General features: G+C 41.5%; 1 protein-coding gene across 1 annotated transcript in view; it reads left to right on the forward strand.

The window, feature by feature from the left end:
- RAC2 (Rac family small GTPase 2) overlaps positions 1-16,574 on the forward strand; it is a 156,531-nt gene that overhangs the window by 79,715 nt on the left and 60,242 nt on the right. The window contains exons 4-5 of the mRNA XM_040359420.1: positions 5,237-5,299; positions 7,690-7,849. Of these exons, the coding sequence (XP_040215354.1) occupies positions 5,237-5,299; positions 7,690-7,849 (223 nt within the window). The remainder of the gene's footprint in view (positions 1-5,236; positions 5,300-7,689; positions 7,850-16,574) is intronic.

The following is a 16,574-nucleotide window of genomic DNA, read 5'->3' on the forward strand; positions in this document are numbered from 1 at the left end:
ATACTACAGCAATGAGAGGTAATGCATGTTACATTTGGAATGGCACCCCAATGTACCTGCACTTCAGCGGACCACAAAGAACGGCAGTGTGTTGCTGTGCGTCACATTTCAGATATGGGTTGGCGCATTTATGCTGTGTTTAGAAAACGAGTTGGCTGTCCTAACACCAAGCACATGAATGCATGAGCTAATGTGCGATAACAGCACCACAAAAATGGGATCTCAGATGTTTTATTGATTACAGAGCTGCATTAATTTGCAACTAATTGCTGCATTAATTTGCATTTAATTAATTTGCATTAAAAGTAAGTAAAGTAGATTTACCCTGCCTGATATCTCTGCCCTCTGAAACAAGTGGCTCAGGGACATACTGGATATAGATAATGAGACTGGGCTGCTATTTGGGACCTGCCACTTAAACAACTTGTCTCTGCTAAGGACAGGCTTGTTTAATTTAAAATCCTACACAGTGCAAACTTCCATTGGATAACACTTGCCGGTGCAGCTTTCACTAATGCCGCGTACACACCATCACTTTATGTGATGAAAAAAAATGACGTTTTTAAAAACGTCACTTTAATTGACTGTGTGTGGGGGAAAACGTTGTTTTATGTCTTGTAAAAAACGACCAAAAAAAATTGAAGCATGCTTCAATTTTATGTGTCGTTTTTCAAAAGTGCACTTTTTACTTCACAGAAATTGACCGTGTGTAGCAAAAAACGTCGTTTTCTAAGACGTTTTTTCATCCACGCATTGCCCAGAAGCTACTTATGAAGCGAGCTTCAATGGTAAAACGTGGTGGAACCTAACCTCACTTTGCAAGATCATTGTGAGAAAACGATGGTGTGTAGGCAACTTCATCTTAGAAAATTGAAGTTTCAAAAACGTCATTTTTTACTTCACAGAAAGTGTCGTTTTTTTTCATCACATAAAGTGATGGTGTGTACGGGGCATAAGGCTCGATTCACACCTATGCATGTTGCTTTTGAGCATTTTTGCAGTGCTTTTTGCGGTGCTTGCTGCGTTTTTTGACGTGCGTTTTGCGTTTTTTTTTATTTATTTTTTTAGCCATCAATTTTTTTTTTTTTTTTACATTTCCTTTAACCACTTAAGGACCGGACCAATATGCTGCTACATGACCCAAGGGGTTTTTACAATTCGGCACTGTGTCGCATTAACAGACAATTGCGCTGTCGTGCGACGTGGCTCCCAAACAAAATTGGCGTCCTTTTTTCCCCACAAATAGAGCTTTCTTTTGGTGGTATTTGATCACCTCTGCGGTTTTTATTTTTTGCGCTATAAACAAAAATAGAGCGACAATTTTGAAAAAAATTCAATATTTTTTACTTTTTGCTGTAATAAATATCCCCCAAAAACATATATAACATTTTTTTTCCTCAGTTTAGGCCGATACGTATTCTTCTACCTATTTTTGGTAAAAAAAATCGCAATATGCGTTTATCGATTGGTTTGCGCAAAATTTATAGCGTTTACAAAATAGGGGATAGTTTTATTGCATTTTTATTAATTTTTTTTTTTACTACTAATGGCGGCGATCAGCAATTTTTTTCATGACTGCGACATTATGGCGGACACTTCGGACAATTTTGACACATTTTTGGGACCATTGTAATTTTCACAGCAAAAAATGCATTTAAATTGCATTGTTTATTGTGAAAATGACAGTTGCAGTTTGGGAGTTAACCACAGGGGGCGCTGTATGATTTAGTGTTCACCTAGTGTGTGTTTACAACTGTAGGGGGGTGTGGCTGTAGGACTGACGTCATCGATCGAGTCTCCCTATAAAAGGGATGACTCGATCGATGCAGCGCCAAAGTGAAGCACGGGGAAGCCGTGTTTACATACGGCTCTCCCCGTTCTTCAGCTCCGGTGAGCGATCGCGACGGAGCGGCTATAAACGCTCCGTCGTCCCGGATCGCTCCCCGAGGGAATCCGACCGCCGCATGTAGCGGGGGGGTCCCGATCGGACCCCCGACCCACGTCTAGGCAGGGACGTACAGGTACGCCAATGTGCCTGTACGTGCCATTCTGCCGACGTATATCTACATGCGGCAGTCGGGAAGTGGTTAACAACCAGCTATAAACAGGTAAAAAAAAAAACGTAAAACGCAAATCGCGGCAAAATAGCGACAAAATCGCGGTAAAAACGCGGTACTTGCGTTTTGGATGCGGGTCCATTGAATTCTATTACATGCAAAACGCTGCTTTTTGCGGGAAAAAAAAGTCCCTGACCCTTTCCAAAAACGCAGAGGCACAAAAAGAGCATTGATGTGAACATGTTCTATAGGAACCCATGTTAAAAAATTTCCCTGCTTTTCTCCAAAATGCAAAATGCACCAAAAAACGCATTAGTGTGAATGGAGCCTAAGGCCTGATTCACACCTATGCATTTTTAGTGATTTTTGCAGATTTGTACTGCAGTGCATTTAACATGGTTTCCTATGGAACATGTTCTGTAGTGCAAATCTGCAAAATGCAATAAACACTTAGGGCCAGATTCACAAAGAGATACGACGGTGTATCTACAGATACACCATCGTATCTCTGACTTACACTGGTCCTATCTATGCGCCTGATTCATAGAATCAGTTACGCATAGATAGGGCTAGATCCGACAGTGTTACACTGTGTTACACTGTCGGATCTTTTTTTAAATTTAAAAATGGCGCCGGGGGCGTTCCCGCTGATTTACGATAAATAATATGTAAATCAGCGAGATACGCAAATTCACGAACGTACGCGGACCCGTCGCATTGTTTTTACGTCGTTTCCGTAGCGGTTTTCCGTCGTATACTTACCCTTTCTTTTATCAGGCGCAGCCAATGTTAAGTATAGCCGGCGTTCCCGTGTCGAATTTGAATTTTCCTACGTTGTTTGCGTACGCCGATTCACGAACACGCGCGTCGCAAGTCCCGCTCACGTCGCAACCACTGACGTCCTATTGACGTCAGTGGGAGCAATGCACGCCGGGAAATTCCCCGGACGACGCATGCGCATTTAAATCGGCGCGGGAACGCGCCTGATTTAAATATGACACTCCCCTAGCCGCGGAATTTGAATTCCGCTGGGGGATTTAGGATCCGCCGTCGCAAGTTTGGAGGTAAGTGGTTTGTGAATTAGCCACTTGCCTCCTAAATTTGCGGGAGCGGATCTTAATTCACGTAGATCGAGCGGATCTATAGATCCGCTGAGCTACGTTAATCTGGCCCTTAAAATGCATAGGTGTGAATCAGGCCTAAATGCCAATCAAAGCCTGATTCTGATTAGGCAAATCACATTAAATATTGGGAATTCCCTGTAAGGCTCCATTAACACTAATGCGTTTTTTTGATGCATTTTGCATTTTGCAGAAATGCAGGGAATTTTTTTAACATGATTTCCTATGGAACATGTTCACATCAATGCTTTTTTGTGCCTCTGCATTTTTGGAAAGGGTAGGGGATTCACACCTATGCATTTTTGATGCATTTTGCAGATTTGCTCTACAGAACGTGTTCCATAGGAAACCATGTTAAATGGACTGTAGTGCAAATCTGCAAAAAACACAAAAAATGCATAGGTGTGAATCCAGCCTTATGCCTCGTACACACGATCGTTATTCATGTAATAGAAAAAAACAACGTTTTTCTCGACGTGATTCCTCTCAAGCCTGCCTTGCATACACACGATCGTGATAAAAAATGCTCGAGCAAAGCGCGGTGACGTACAACACGTACGACGGCACTATAAAGGCCAAGTTCCATTCAGATAGCGCTAACCTTTGGGCTGCTTTTGCTGATTTTGTGTTAGCACGTGTTAGTAAAAGTTTGGAGAGAGACGATTCGCGCTTTTCAGTCTGTGCTATCTCGATTACGAACGTTAGTTTTACCAGAACAAGCGCTCCCGTCTCATAACTTGCTTCTGAGCATGCACGTTTCCCCCCCCCCCCTCGTTAAAGTGTACACACGACCATTTTTCACTACGTGAAAAAAGATGACGTAAAAAACGACGAGAAAAAATAGAGCAGGTTCCAAATTTTTTACGGACATTTTTCTCATCTAGGAAAATGCTCTGGAGCCTACACATGACCGTTTTTAATGACAAATTTAAACAATGGAATTTTTCTTGTCATGAAAAACGGTCGTGTGTACGCGGCATGAGAATTGATATTTTCAGGTTGGTAAAGAATCAATAAAAAGTAATCATTGACAACGACAGACATAAGAGTACACACATCCATATGTGTAGGTAGTAATATTTCTTTAATCCTAGGGGGGGCAAATTGGCAGTCTATGTAAAGGTTATTACATGGGCAATATGCTCTTTCTTCAATATTGGAGGAACATGTAGGTACTGACCCCATTCAACTAGGCGTATAGATCAATTTACACTCTTTATAGACAGGTAGGGCACTTCACTTAAGATTTTTTTCGTTATTTTGGCAACACTGTCAATCGTATGGTGGAAGGTGATGGCATTGAAATTTGTGTCATAACCCTCAGCTTCCAGAAAGACTAGTAGGAAGGGGGTAGTCTTATACGGCGAGTATATCCCAAAACCCAAAATTTTCCTGGAAAATTAGGGGGTCGTCTTATACGCCGAGTCGTCTTATACGCCGGAAAATATGGTATATATATATATATATATATATATATATATATATATATATATATATATATATATATATAAAATATATGTAAATATTTGCCAGCACACCACAGATCTTTAGACAAAGTCCGAACGGTCTTTTATTGAAGGAAGATCACATCACAGCAGAAAAGTGAAACCGTTCAAAGCTGTACAAGATCCCTTCGTCAGGCATGTGATGATCATCACTTACCTAAAGAAGGGGTCCTGTGTGACTTGGAAACGTTGCACTCTTCTGTTGTGTTGTGCGGCAGCATAGTTTTTTACTCTCTACAACTGTTACCAACTATAAGGCATGCAACCACCATATCACAAGTCTGCCATATTGTTGTGCTAAGTATATCCAGGCTACAAGGCCATTCCATTCTGCCAAGCCTAATGTGTGTTTTTGTGGGTGCACTAATACTGATGCCTGCAAGTTTCATATTGTCTATACATATATAGAGCCCCCGAAGTGTATGAGCACCTTCAGAGGACCTACATGAAAGGTTCTGATTTGCCATAACCTGTTTTAAGATGTCTTTCTCATCTTTACTTTGGACAAAATGATTATTGTAGAATCACAGCAAGTCTTCTTTTTCTTTTTCAGGATGTTTTTCTGATTTGCTTTTCCTTGGTGAGCCCGGCATCCTATGAAAATGTTCGAGCAAAGGTAAGAATGGACATCCAGGAATTAACAAAAAAAGTCTTGAATTAAGTAGCTGCCACGTTCATGGTTCGAAGTGGCATGGCAAAAAATTAGACTGTGAAAAAATCAGAATGTGCAGACAGTTCACTGGAAGGTGAAAACTATTCACAAAGCTCTGAAGTCCTGGCAAGGTATACCGGACTTACTGGCTGCATGCAGGTTGACTATACGGTGCATGTTTAGGAGATATTCATTTTACCTACAGGTAAGCCTTATTATAGGCTTTCCTGTAGGTAAGAATGACCAAGAGGGGTTTACAACCGCTTTAAATTGATTGCCTCATCCATGTAAACTGATACATTATGCTGGAGAGCTTGTGGTCTTAAAAAACAACATAGTTGATGGCTGGATCTCCAGATGAAAAGAAGAAAGAAAGTGTAAAAAAGAATTGGTAAACTGCAATATAATACGGTAAATGTTTGCTTTTGAGGTGATTACTACATTAAAGCAGAGTTCCACCCAAAAATGAAACTTTGCTTACCTGTGTAATACAGGTATTTGCTCCCACTTCTGGGCATAGATCCCCACAGTGATCGCAGTGACCTACGCCACGTTCGGCACATACTCCACCCCCCCGCTGTCTTCTGGGAGACACGCAGGTCCCAGAAGACAGCAGGGACCATTGGAATTGCGCAGCGTGACTCGCGCATGTGCAGTAGGGAACCAGGAAGTGAAGCCGCAATGCTACACTACGCTGTGCCCGGCGCAGATGTCAAATACGCTACGCCGCTGTAACTTACTTTGAGTTGGTTTGAATCCTCAACTAATTTGCGCCGTAAGTTACGGCGGCGTAGTGTATATCTCGCGGCGGAATTCAAATTGGGCGGGTAGGGGGCGTGTTTCATTTAAATGAAGCGCGTCCCCGCGCCGAACGAACTGCGCATGCGGCGTCCGTAAAAACACCCAGGGTGCATTGCTCCAAATGACGTCGCAAGGACGTCATTGTTTTCAACGTGAATGTAAATGGCGTCCAGCCCCATTCACGGACGACTTACGCAAACGACATAACATTTTCAAAATTAGACGCGGGAACGACGGCCATACTTACCATTGAGTACACCACCATATAGCAGCTTTAACTATACGCCGGAAAAAGCCGAACGGAAACGACGTAAAAAATTGCGACGGCCGGTCGTACGTTCGAGGATCGTCGGAAATAGCTAATTTGCATACTCAACGCGGATTACGACGGGAACGGCACATAGGGGAAGCCGAAAAATTGCATCTAAGATCCGACGGCGTACGAAGACGTACGCCTGTCGGATCTAACACAGATGCCGTTGTATCTTGTTTTATGAATACCAAAACAAAGATACGACGCGCAAAATTTTAAATTACGCGGCGTATCAATAGTATATATCAATATCAAAAATATCTCCCAGCAAGTTTCTTGCTGGTTTTTGCCGAGAAACTCGGTCATGTGTACGAGGCCTCACACAGCTGATTTCAAAGTCAGCCGTGGAGAAGGAAGAAGTGATGAGGTAAGGTGAGCATACAGGTAGATAACCTTTACATAGACTGCCAATTTGCCCCCCTAGGATTAAAGAAAAATTACTACCTACACATATGGATGTGTGTACTCTTATGTCTGTCGTTGTCAATGATTACTTTTTATTGATTCTTTACCAACCGGAAAATATCAATTCTCATGCCGCGTACATACAACTGTTTTTCATGACGAGAAAAATGCAATTTTTTAAATTGGTCGTGAAAAATGGTCGTTTGTATGCTCCAAAGCATTTTTCTCGACGAGAAAAATGGCTGATTTTTTTTTTTAGAACCTGCTCTATTTTTTCTCGTCGTTCTTTTTCACGTCATGAAAAACGGTTGTGTTTATGCTTTAACGAGGGGGAAAAAAACGCGCATGCTTAGAAGCAAGTTATGAGACGGGGAAATTAGCAAAGGCAGCCCAAAGGGTGGCGCCATTCGAATGGAACTTCCCCTTTATAGTGCCGTCGTACGTGTTGTACGTCACACATTTTGCTTGAGCATTTTTTTCACGAACGTGTGTATGCAAGGTATGCTTGAGAGGAATTACGACAAATCGAGAAAAAAATTGTTTTTTTCCATGAGATGAATAATGGTCGTGTGTACGCGGCATAAGAGCTACTTTGTGCAAGTTTTGTTTTTCTGGGACATAACAATAAAATACAACAAGCTAGAGATGTATCAATCTGTATACTGTGTTTTATGTGCTACACAAAGCTTTGACATAAAAGCAAAAAAATGTCTCCACTCTAGAAGGAAATAAACAAATACATATATAAATATAATTATTAGAAACAAAAGAATTTATGTGAGGCTTTTTTCACTGAAAAACAACTTATATTTTGTATCCATATTTTGTCTTTTAGTGGTTCCCAGAGGTGAGGCACCATTGTCCCAGCACCCCTATAATTCTTGTGGGCACCAAGTTGGACTTGCGTGACGACAAGGAAACCATTGAGAAGCTTAAAGAAAAGAAGCTGGCACCAATTTCTTATCCCCAGGGTTTGGCATTGGCCAAGGAGATTGGTGAGTATAGGCACTTAAACATTGTGAAATTATCAGTGTGAACACCTAAATATCGTTATTTGTTAGTATGCACTCACAGGGGCAGATCCACAGAGATCTGCACCTGCGCAGCGTATCAGAGATACGCTACGCCGCGTACCTTACCTGGCTTTAGTTTGAATCCTTAAAGATTTTGCGCCGTAAGTTACGGTGGCGTATTCTATCTCTGGCGGCGGAATTCAAATCGGCGATTAGGGGGCGTGCTTCAGTTAAATGAAGCGCGTCCCCACGCCGAATGAACTGCGCATGCTCCGTCACAAAATTTCCCGCCGTGCATTGCGCTAAATGACGTCGCAAGGATGTCATTTTTTTTAACATAGACGTGAATTACGTCCATCCCAAATCACGGACGACTTACGCAAAAAAAGAAAAAAATTCTAATGAAACGCGGGAACGACGGCCATACTTAACATGGCAGGTCTAACTATACGCCGCAAAACACCAGCTTTAATTATACGCCGGAAAAAGCCGACTAGAGTCGACGTAAGAGAATGCGACGGCCGCGCGTACGTTCATGGATCGTCGGAAATAGCTAATTTGCATACTCGATGCGGAAAACGACGAGAACTCCACCCAGCAGACACCGAAGTATTGCATCTAAGATCCGAAGGCGTACGAAGCCATACGCCTGTCGGATCTTACCCAGATGCTGTCGTATCTTGGTTTGAGGATTCAAACCAAAGATACGACGCGGGAAATTTGAAAGTACGCCGGCGTATCAGTAGATACGCCGGCGTACTCGCTCTGTGGATCTGCCCCACAGAGTTTACAGCAGTAGGCAAACATTTTGGGTGGGTTCCTATTGGGAAGATTAGAGCTCACTTCCTGTCTCAGTAACAGTTGACCTTAACCTCCCTGGCGGTATGATTCTTTCAGAAAAAACATGCTGAAAGCGGTACCATTATTTGCAAGGAAATTTGGCGTTTTATATTGTAGGTCTGTAATTTTTAGAAATAACTCACTTAAATCTGACCAAACAAGATTCTAATAGGCATCCCGTGTATTACATTTTTTTAAAAACAAAATTATAAATTATAATATAATAAATAATTATAAATAATTATAACAAATAATAATATAATTATAATAAAAATTATTCAATAATGTAATCAAATCAAAATCACTGAAATTTGCTCAGTTGCAGAATTGTCGCTGTCATTACTTTTATTTTTTTATGACGAATTTCCCCACAAATCGCTATCGCACAATTCTGCAAGTGATTATAATTTATTATCGCTGTTTTTTAGCTGATCTAAAACTATTTTTGACATAAAGGGACACTTTTGGTTGCTATGGACAATCTACAGTTTGCAGAGAGAAAAAAAGGTTTTTATTATATAAAATGACATGCAGGACACTGGGCAGACCACTAGGGACAGGGGGGGTGTGTTTTTTTTACATACAGTACTGTAATCTATAAGATTACAGTATACTGTGTGTATAGTGTTTGTTTACGTTTTTGAATTTGGCGCCGTTCTCCGTCCCCGTGCGTCGTAACGTCGCAGGGAACGGAGATCGGCGTCACACGGAGGCACTATGTGAATCGAGCGAGGTCCCGCTCGCTCACACAGCGCGGTGGCATCGCTGGATCCAGGGACAAGGTAAGTAAAAAGTGCCTGTGGATCTAGCGAGGCAAGCCCGTGACTGACACGGGGTTACCGATAGTAGCAAGAAAATCTAACCCCGTGTCAGTCTCGGGAAGACCGCCAGGGAGGTTAAAGGGTGTTTCCTATATTTTCCTGGCACGTTTCCAGGACAGGAAACAAGGATAACTCTCCCCAACAGAAATATACGCTAACAACAAAACCCCTCCCTACTATACTTAAAACAACATTTTTACTGCAGAAAATTGTCCATATAATGGGCAAATTGTCTGTACAGAAAGCATGCATTAACCACTTCAGCCCTGGAAGATTTGGCTGCTCAATGACCAAGACATTTTTTGCGATTCGGCACTCTGTCGTTTTAACTGACAATTGCGCAGACGTGCGACGCTGTACCTAAACAAAATTGACGTCCTTGTTTTCCCACAAATTCTTTTGGTGGTATTTGATCACCTCTGCATTTTTTTTGTGCTATAAACAAAAGAAGAGTGACAATTAAAAAATAAATAAATAAATATTGGGGGTTATTTACAAAGGCAAATCCACTTTACACTACAAGTGCAAACTACAGGTGTGCAAAGTGCACTTGAAATTGCACTGAAAGTGCACTTGGAAGTGCAGTTACTGCAAAGTAGAGAGTGTCCTGACTTACCTGCTCGCCCCCTCCCCCTCAAGAGGCTTTCACTTCCTGTTCTTCTGTCTGTAACTACGCACAGTAATGCAAGGCTTTCTCCCTGGTGTGGAAAAAGGCTCTTGAGGGGGGAGGGTGCGAGCAGGCAAGTCAGGACACTCTCTACGTTGCAGATAGAGAAAGAAGCTGTGTGTTAGTGGGCGTTCTGACACTCCTGCTTGCCCCTTCCCCCCTCAAGAGGCTTTCTCCACACCAGGGAGAAAGCCTTGCATTACTGTGTGTGGTTACAGACAGAAGAACAGGAAGTGAGGCTTTCTCAGAAGAAATAAGGACATTTAAAAGCAAAATGGAAGGATGAGGTAAGTGAAAGGGGACTGCACTAAGGTAAAGGAAGCTATTTAGGGGAAACAAATGCCTTTACAACCCCTTTAAGGTAAGGTTAGGTATGCAATGCATACTAGCACATTATGCTTTTACTTTGCAGGCAACAAAAAAGGAAGTAAAACTCATCAGGGTTTACTTCCTCTTTAAACCTTCTCTATTAATAATAAGCCTACTGATTGCCATCAGCTGTTATGGGCAAAAAAAGTCTGATTGGATATCAAAAGGTTGATATGGAAAGCAAAATCATTTGAAGACTGCATTAATATATATATGCTGCTGTATATGATCAGTCTTCTGCATAATATGCCACGAATATATCAAATTTGAACCTAATTCCAACCACTTTCAGCCATCTTCTGAGTATAGGAATAAAGACAACCCATCACCAACAGTTTCTTTTGAAACCATGAACCAATCAACACGGTTATTGGTCGGTTAACTTGATCATTTTGATTGTTTTTGTGATTAAAAGCTGATTGCAATTGCCAGAAATCAGCAATAAGTAAGGTTGGCACGTGTGGAAAAATAGGCCTATCGTGTTTCTTCTCAAGTCAAGTCATACCTGAACAGGGAAAAAAAACTTGGATACAACAGAATTGTTCCTCCAGTTTTGTTTGGTCTATGTAAGCCGTATTTCCAATCAGCAGCATAAAGTGATAGAGGTAGACAATTTTAAGGTTTAGGGTGGTTGTAAACCTCCGACATGAAAATATAAAAGTACAGTAAAACCTTGGTTTGAGAGTAACTTAGTTTCAGAGCGTTTTGCAAGACAAGCAAAATGTTTTAATTACATTTTGCCTTGATATACAAGCGATGTCTTGATATAAGAGTAGCGTCATGTCACAACTGAGTATAAAAAAGAAGAGAGGAGTCTCTAAATGTAGCAATATTCTTACATTTAATGAAGGTACAACATTAAGCAACGTATTGCTACACTTAGAGGTGCCTCTCTTCTCTTTTATACCCTGTAAAAAACAATGCTTTGATATACAAGTGCTTTGGATTACAAGCATATTTCTGGAACTAATTATGCTTGCAATCCAAGGTTTTACTGCATATCTTTAAATAGTGTGCACTTGCCTCAATCTAAAGCACTGAGTGTGATTCCTGTCAGAAGTCTGGTCCCTCTACTATCTGCATGAGTCATTTCTGAGCCCACTCCAAGGGCTTGAGGAGGACTGGAATGTGGCTCTCCAGCATACAGCCTGTGATTGACAGCCTCAGCTGTGCATATTTCACTATGAGACTGTGTAGAGGGAAGTGTGTCCCTTCTCTTCACTCAGGTCTCAGATTACACTCAGCTTTCCTTTCTGAACTGTGCAGTGTGTGACAAGAGATTCCTGCCACTGCCTTTGGAAGCTTAGAAAATCAGTGTACATTCTGGACTTTACACCGATGTTGCAAAGATTGGGCTGCGGATAAATGGGGAAAATCTATGCAGGAGGATTTGTTTCATCTCTGTGTAGCGCCTGAGGCTAGTAACTTCAGTGGGTATATCTGAGGGCTTACAACCATTTAAGGGTCTGGGTTGCATTTTAACTTCTCTCCCAGTGCAAAGCAGATGATTAAAGTGTCAATAATCTATTAGATCTAGTGATTACAGCAGCTTTTTGCCTTACAACAGCAATCTACAATTCCATAAAGCAAGGGTTGTTCCTTAATAAGCAAAGGAGAAAACAAGTAAAAAGCCGTAGAAAACAATTAGCCATCATTTTTCATTCTCCAGGCGACCCCAAACTGATGAAAGTGAAATGTGCCTGTGAAATGCACATTATCATTGCTCTGTGGATTGCCTTATTAGATAAGTCTGCTAGCCTCGTACATACTTACTGATTGTCTGCTTCGTGTACAGCTAGAATCTAATCATTCTCATCAGTCTTACCATACCCAGCAGTTCAGGGACATTAGGAACACACCAAGCACTCAATCAATTGGGGCAGCCATACATATCAGTTTTGCATCAAATGCTACAGACTTCATTGTAGTTTTTGATCATATTTGACAGCTATTTCTTCCAACATGAAGCACACATGTTTGCATTTGTAGGGGTTTGACCCAAACTGTAGACAGAATTTGAATCTAAAACATACCTCCCAACCAGCACGGATTCTGCGGGAACTTCCCGCACAGGCTGCATCCTCCCGTAGTCCTGCGAACGGGTTAATTTTCCCACACAGGAATCTGTGCAAGAAGGTGGAGCACAGGGTCTGAGTGGGGAGACATGCACAGCTGGTCACAGATGAGGTGATCAGTGGCACCCGATCCTATCCGCGGCACCCCTGCACTCAATATCCGGTGTGATGGGAGACATGCACAGGTAAGAGACAACTTTGACAACAACTCAAATCCGATCCCCCCCCCCGCTCAACAACTCGAATCCGATCCGACCCGCGGCACCCCTTCCCTCCCGGTCAACAACGTCAATGACAAATTTAAAGAATGTCCCGCAATGAATTTTTAAATGTTGTGAGGTATGTCTAAAATAGTATACTTTTCAAAAAAATCTTTGCAGTCCAATTCGCCACTCTTAAGTCTCGTACACACGCTCGGTTTTCTCGGCAAGAACCAGCCAGAAAACTGCTGGCAGAGCTTTACCGAGCGTGTGTACAAGGCTTTCAGGTTTCTCGTCTGGAAATCTGCCCAGAATCTCGATGAGAAAAACATAGACCCTGCTCTCTATTTTCTCGTCGGGATTCTTGTCGGCCTGTCGCCGTGGAAACTCGCGCATTTGCTCGAAATGACTTTGACGCATGCGCGGTAGCTTCCACGGCATAGGTAGGGTAGGGCATCGAATGTGACGAGCGCAGGCGTCGTACGCGATGAAGTCACCGCGTTCCTGCCTTTCAAGAGAACGGCGGTTCTTTTGAAAGGAGAGTCTCTGCTCTAATTCATCCCAAAGGTTGAGGTCAGCACTCAGGCCAGTCAAGTTCCTCCAACCCAAACTCGCTTATCCATATATTTATATACCTTGCTTTGTGCACTGGTCCAAATCATTTGGTGGAGGGGGGATTATGGTGTGGGGATGTTTTTCAGGGGTTGGTCTTGGCCTCTTAGTTTCAGAGAAGGGAACTTTTAAGGCATCAGCATACCAAGACATTTTGGAAAATGTCACGCTCCCAACTTTGTGGGAACAGTTTGGGGATGGCCTCTTCCTGTTCCAAAAAGATTGCACAGCAGTGTACAAACAAGGTCCATAAAGACATGGATGAGTGAGTTTGGGGTGGTGGAACTTGACTGGCCTGCAAAGAGTCCTGACCTCAACCTGATAGGATACATGTGGGATGAAATAGAGCGGAGACTGCGAGCCTGGCCTTCTCATCCACATCAGATAAGTGCCTGAACTCACAAATGCATTTCTGGAAGAATGGTCAAACATTCCCATAGACACAAACCCAAACCTTGTGGACAACCTTCCCAGAAGAGTTAAAGCTGTTATAGCTGCAGAGGGTGGGCCAACTTAATATTGAATCCCATGGTCTAAGACAGGGATACTGTTAAAATTCATGTGTGTGTAAAGGTAGGTGTCCCAATACTTTAATATAGTGTACGAATGCCTTTTTTTTCGCAACCAAGTGTCCTCAGTAATAATACTAATACACTACTATAAATATAGTGCAGCGCAACTAACAATACATAAAACCAAATAATCAGTGAATAACAATGTAACAATAATGTGACCAAAAGTGACAATTCTTATTCACAAAACAGTGAGTTCATAGCAAAAATAACCAATGATAACGATAATTAAACAGTTCATATTGCTCGTAGTTTCATTGAAAGAATGCCAAAAATGCTACAATCTTCCACCTCCGTGTGAGATATTACAAACAGAGCTCATAAATAATCCTCCGGTGAATGTGTAGCAGCTCACATTATACTTAGACCCCTGTTTTGCCAGTGGGTCCAAGTAAGCAGTCCCCTCATGGGAAATTGGGGATAAACCCAAGTGTGTGTATATATTCACTCCGCTCTCAATCTCCGACACTTCCTCTTGGTAGTGTAAACTCTCGTGCAGGGGTATATATAAATACAAAGAAGGATATCTAGTGCTCTCTGTAAAAACGGTTATTGCCAAGTAAAAAAAGATCTATTGCACTCACGTAAAAGGCACTCATCCGTGCTGTGGGTCTCACTGATGAAGTCCACACCCAGGACGACACGCGTTTGGGAATAGGCGCCATACCCTCAGCTGTTATCCCGCAGTCACTGCCACTCAGATTTTAAACATGTCGGGAATTGACTATACATTTAATATGCCAGCATGGATGAGTACCTGTTATGTGGGTGCAATAGATCTTTTTTACTTGGTAATAAATATTTTTACAGAGAGCACTAGATATCCTTTTTTATTTATATATACCGCTGCACGAGAGTCTACACTACCAAGAGGAAGTGTAGGAGATTGAGATCGGAGTGGATATACCCTCCTGGGTATATCCCCAATAGGAAACTGCTTACTTGGACCCATTGGTAAAACAGGGGTCTAAGTATAAGGTGAGCTGCTGGAGCCGGTGGAGGATTATTATTCCTGAGCTCTGTTTGTATTATCTCACATGGAGGTGAAAGATTGTAGCATTTTTGGCATTCTTTCAATGGAACTACAGTAAAACCTTGGTTTGAGAGTAACTTGGTTTGAGAGCGTTTTGCAAGACAAGCAAAATATTTTAATAAATGTTGACTTGATATACAAGCGATGTCTTGATATAAGAGTAGCGTCATGTCCCAACTGAGTATAAAATAGAAGAGAGGCGCCTCTAAGTTTAGCAACTCACATGGTTGATGATTAAAACAGGCACATCTAAGTATGCAGGGATCCGGGGTAAAGCTGGCCATATAGACTGTCCTCCGCACCACCATTGATGTCGTCCCTTCCACGAGCGTTTCAAGCCTCGATTTCAGATCGCTCTACTGCAGGGTAGTCTTCCCGGCCACAATTGCAGATGGACAGCAGTGAAAGACGGCGGTGCGGAGGACGGTCCATGTGGACCGCTTTATCCTGGATCCCTGCATACTTAGATGTGTCTCTTTTAATCATCAGCCATGTGAGTTGCTAAATGTTGTGCTTTCTTTAAATGTAACCATATTGCTGCACTTGGAGGTGCCTCTCTTATCTTTTATACTCTGTAGCTCCTGCTGGATTTTGCTTTTAATTCCCTTGGGGAGGCTTCCATTTGTGAATGGACATTTTATGGTTATGGTAACTTATCACATTGCTAGAATCATTTCATATGGACTATAAACTGAAGGACTTATGAATAAATGGTTGTGGAACGAATCATTTGAGTTTCCATTATTGCTTATGGGAAAATTTGCTTTGATATACAAGTGCTTTGGATTACAAGCATGTTTCTGGAACGAATTATGCTCGCAATCCAAGGTTTTACTGTAGAAGCAATATGAACTGTTTAATTATCATTATGATTGGTTATTTGTGTGTTATGAACTCACTGTTTTGTGAATAAGAATTGTCACTTCTGGTCACATTATTGATACACTGTTATTCACTGATTATTTGGTTTTATGTATTGTTAGTTGCGCTGTACTATATTTATAGTTGTATATTGGAGTTGGGTGAGTGAGAACATTTCTGAGTGATAAGCAGCAACTTGATTGTTGAGGTTTTGTTTTTAGTTTTTCATGTGAATATTATTATTTATATATACTTTTTAGCACTAGATTTTAGAGGTTTGTTTGCGCTGATTGTTATTTGAGGTTATTTGAATACGAATACACCAGCCATACAAACATATAAAGCCACACAATAAGATGTATATCATTTTACATGCAACAGGGAAGACGGAAGATTATTAATATGCTATCCAGGCCTTGAAAGATTAAAGAAGCTAAATAAAAGTTCTTTGAGCTTCTGACTTCAGGTCAAAATAGTTATTGGGACAACCAGTAATTAAACCCCATATAAAATATCTATCTCATGATTGCCTGAGGATCTGTATATTCATAAAGTAAGAAAACACAACCTGGAATAAATATCTACTTGAATCAACAGATTAATTTATATATGCATGCGAGGATAAATGTGCAGTTTCATTAAGCAGAAATAAAGAAA

This window comes from Rana temporaria, chromosome 7 (genome assembly GCF_905171775.1).
Source record: "Rana temporaria chromosome 7, aRanTem1.1, whole genome shotgun sequence".
Lineage (NCBI taxonomy): Eukaryota > Metazoa > Chordata > Amphibia > Anura > Ranidae > Rana > Rana temporaria.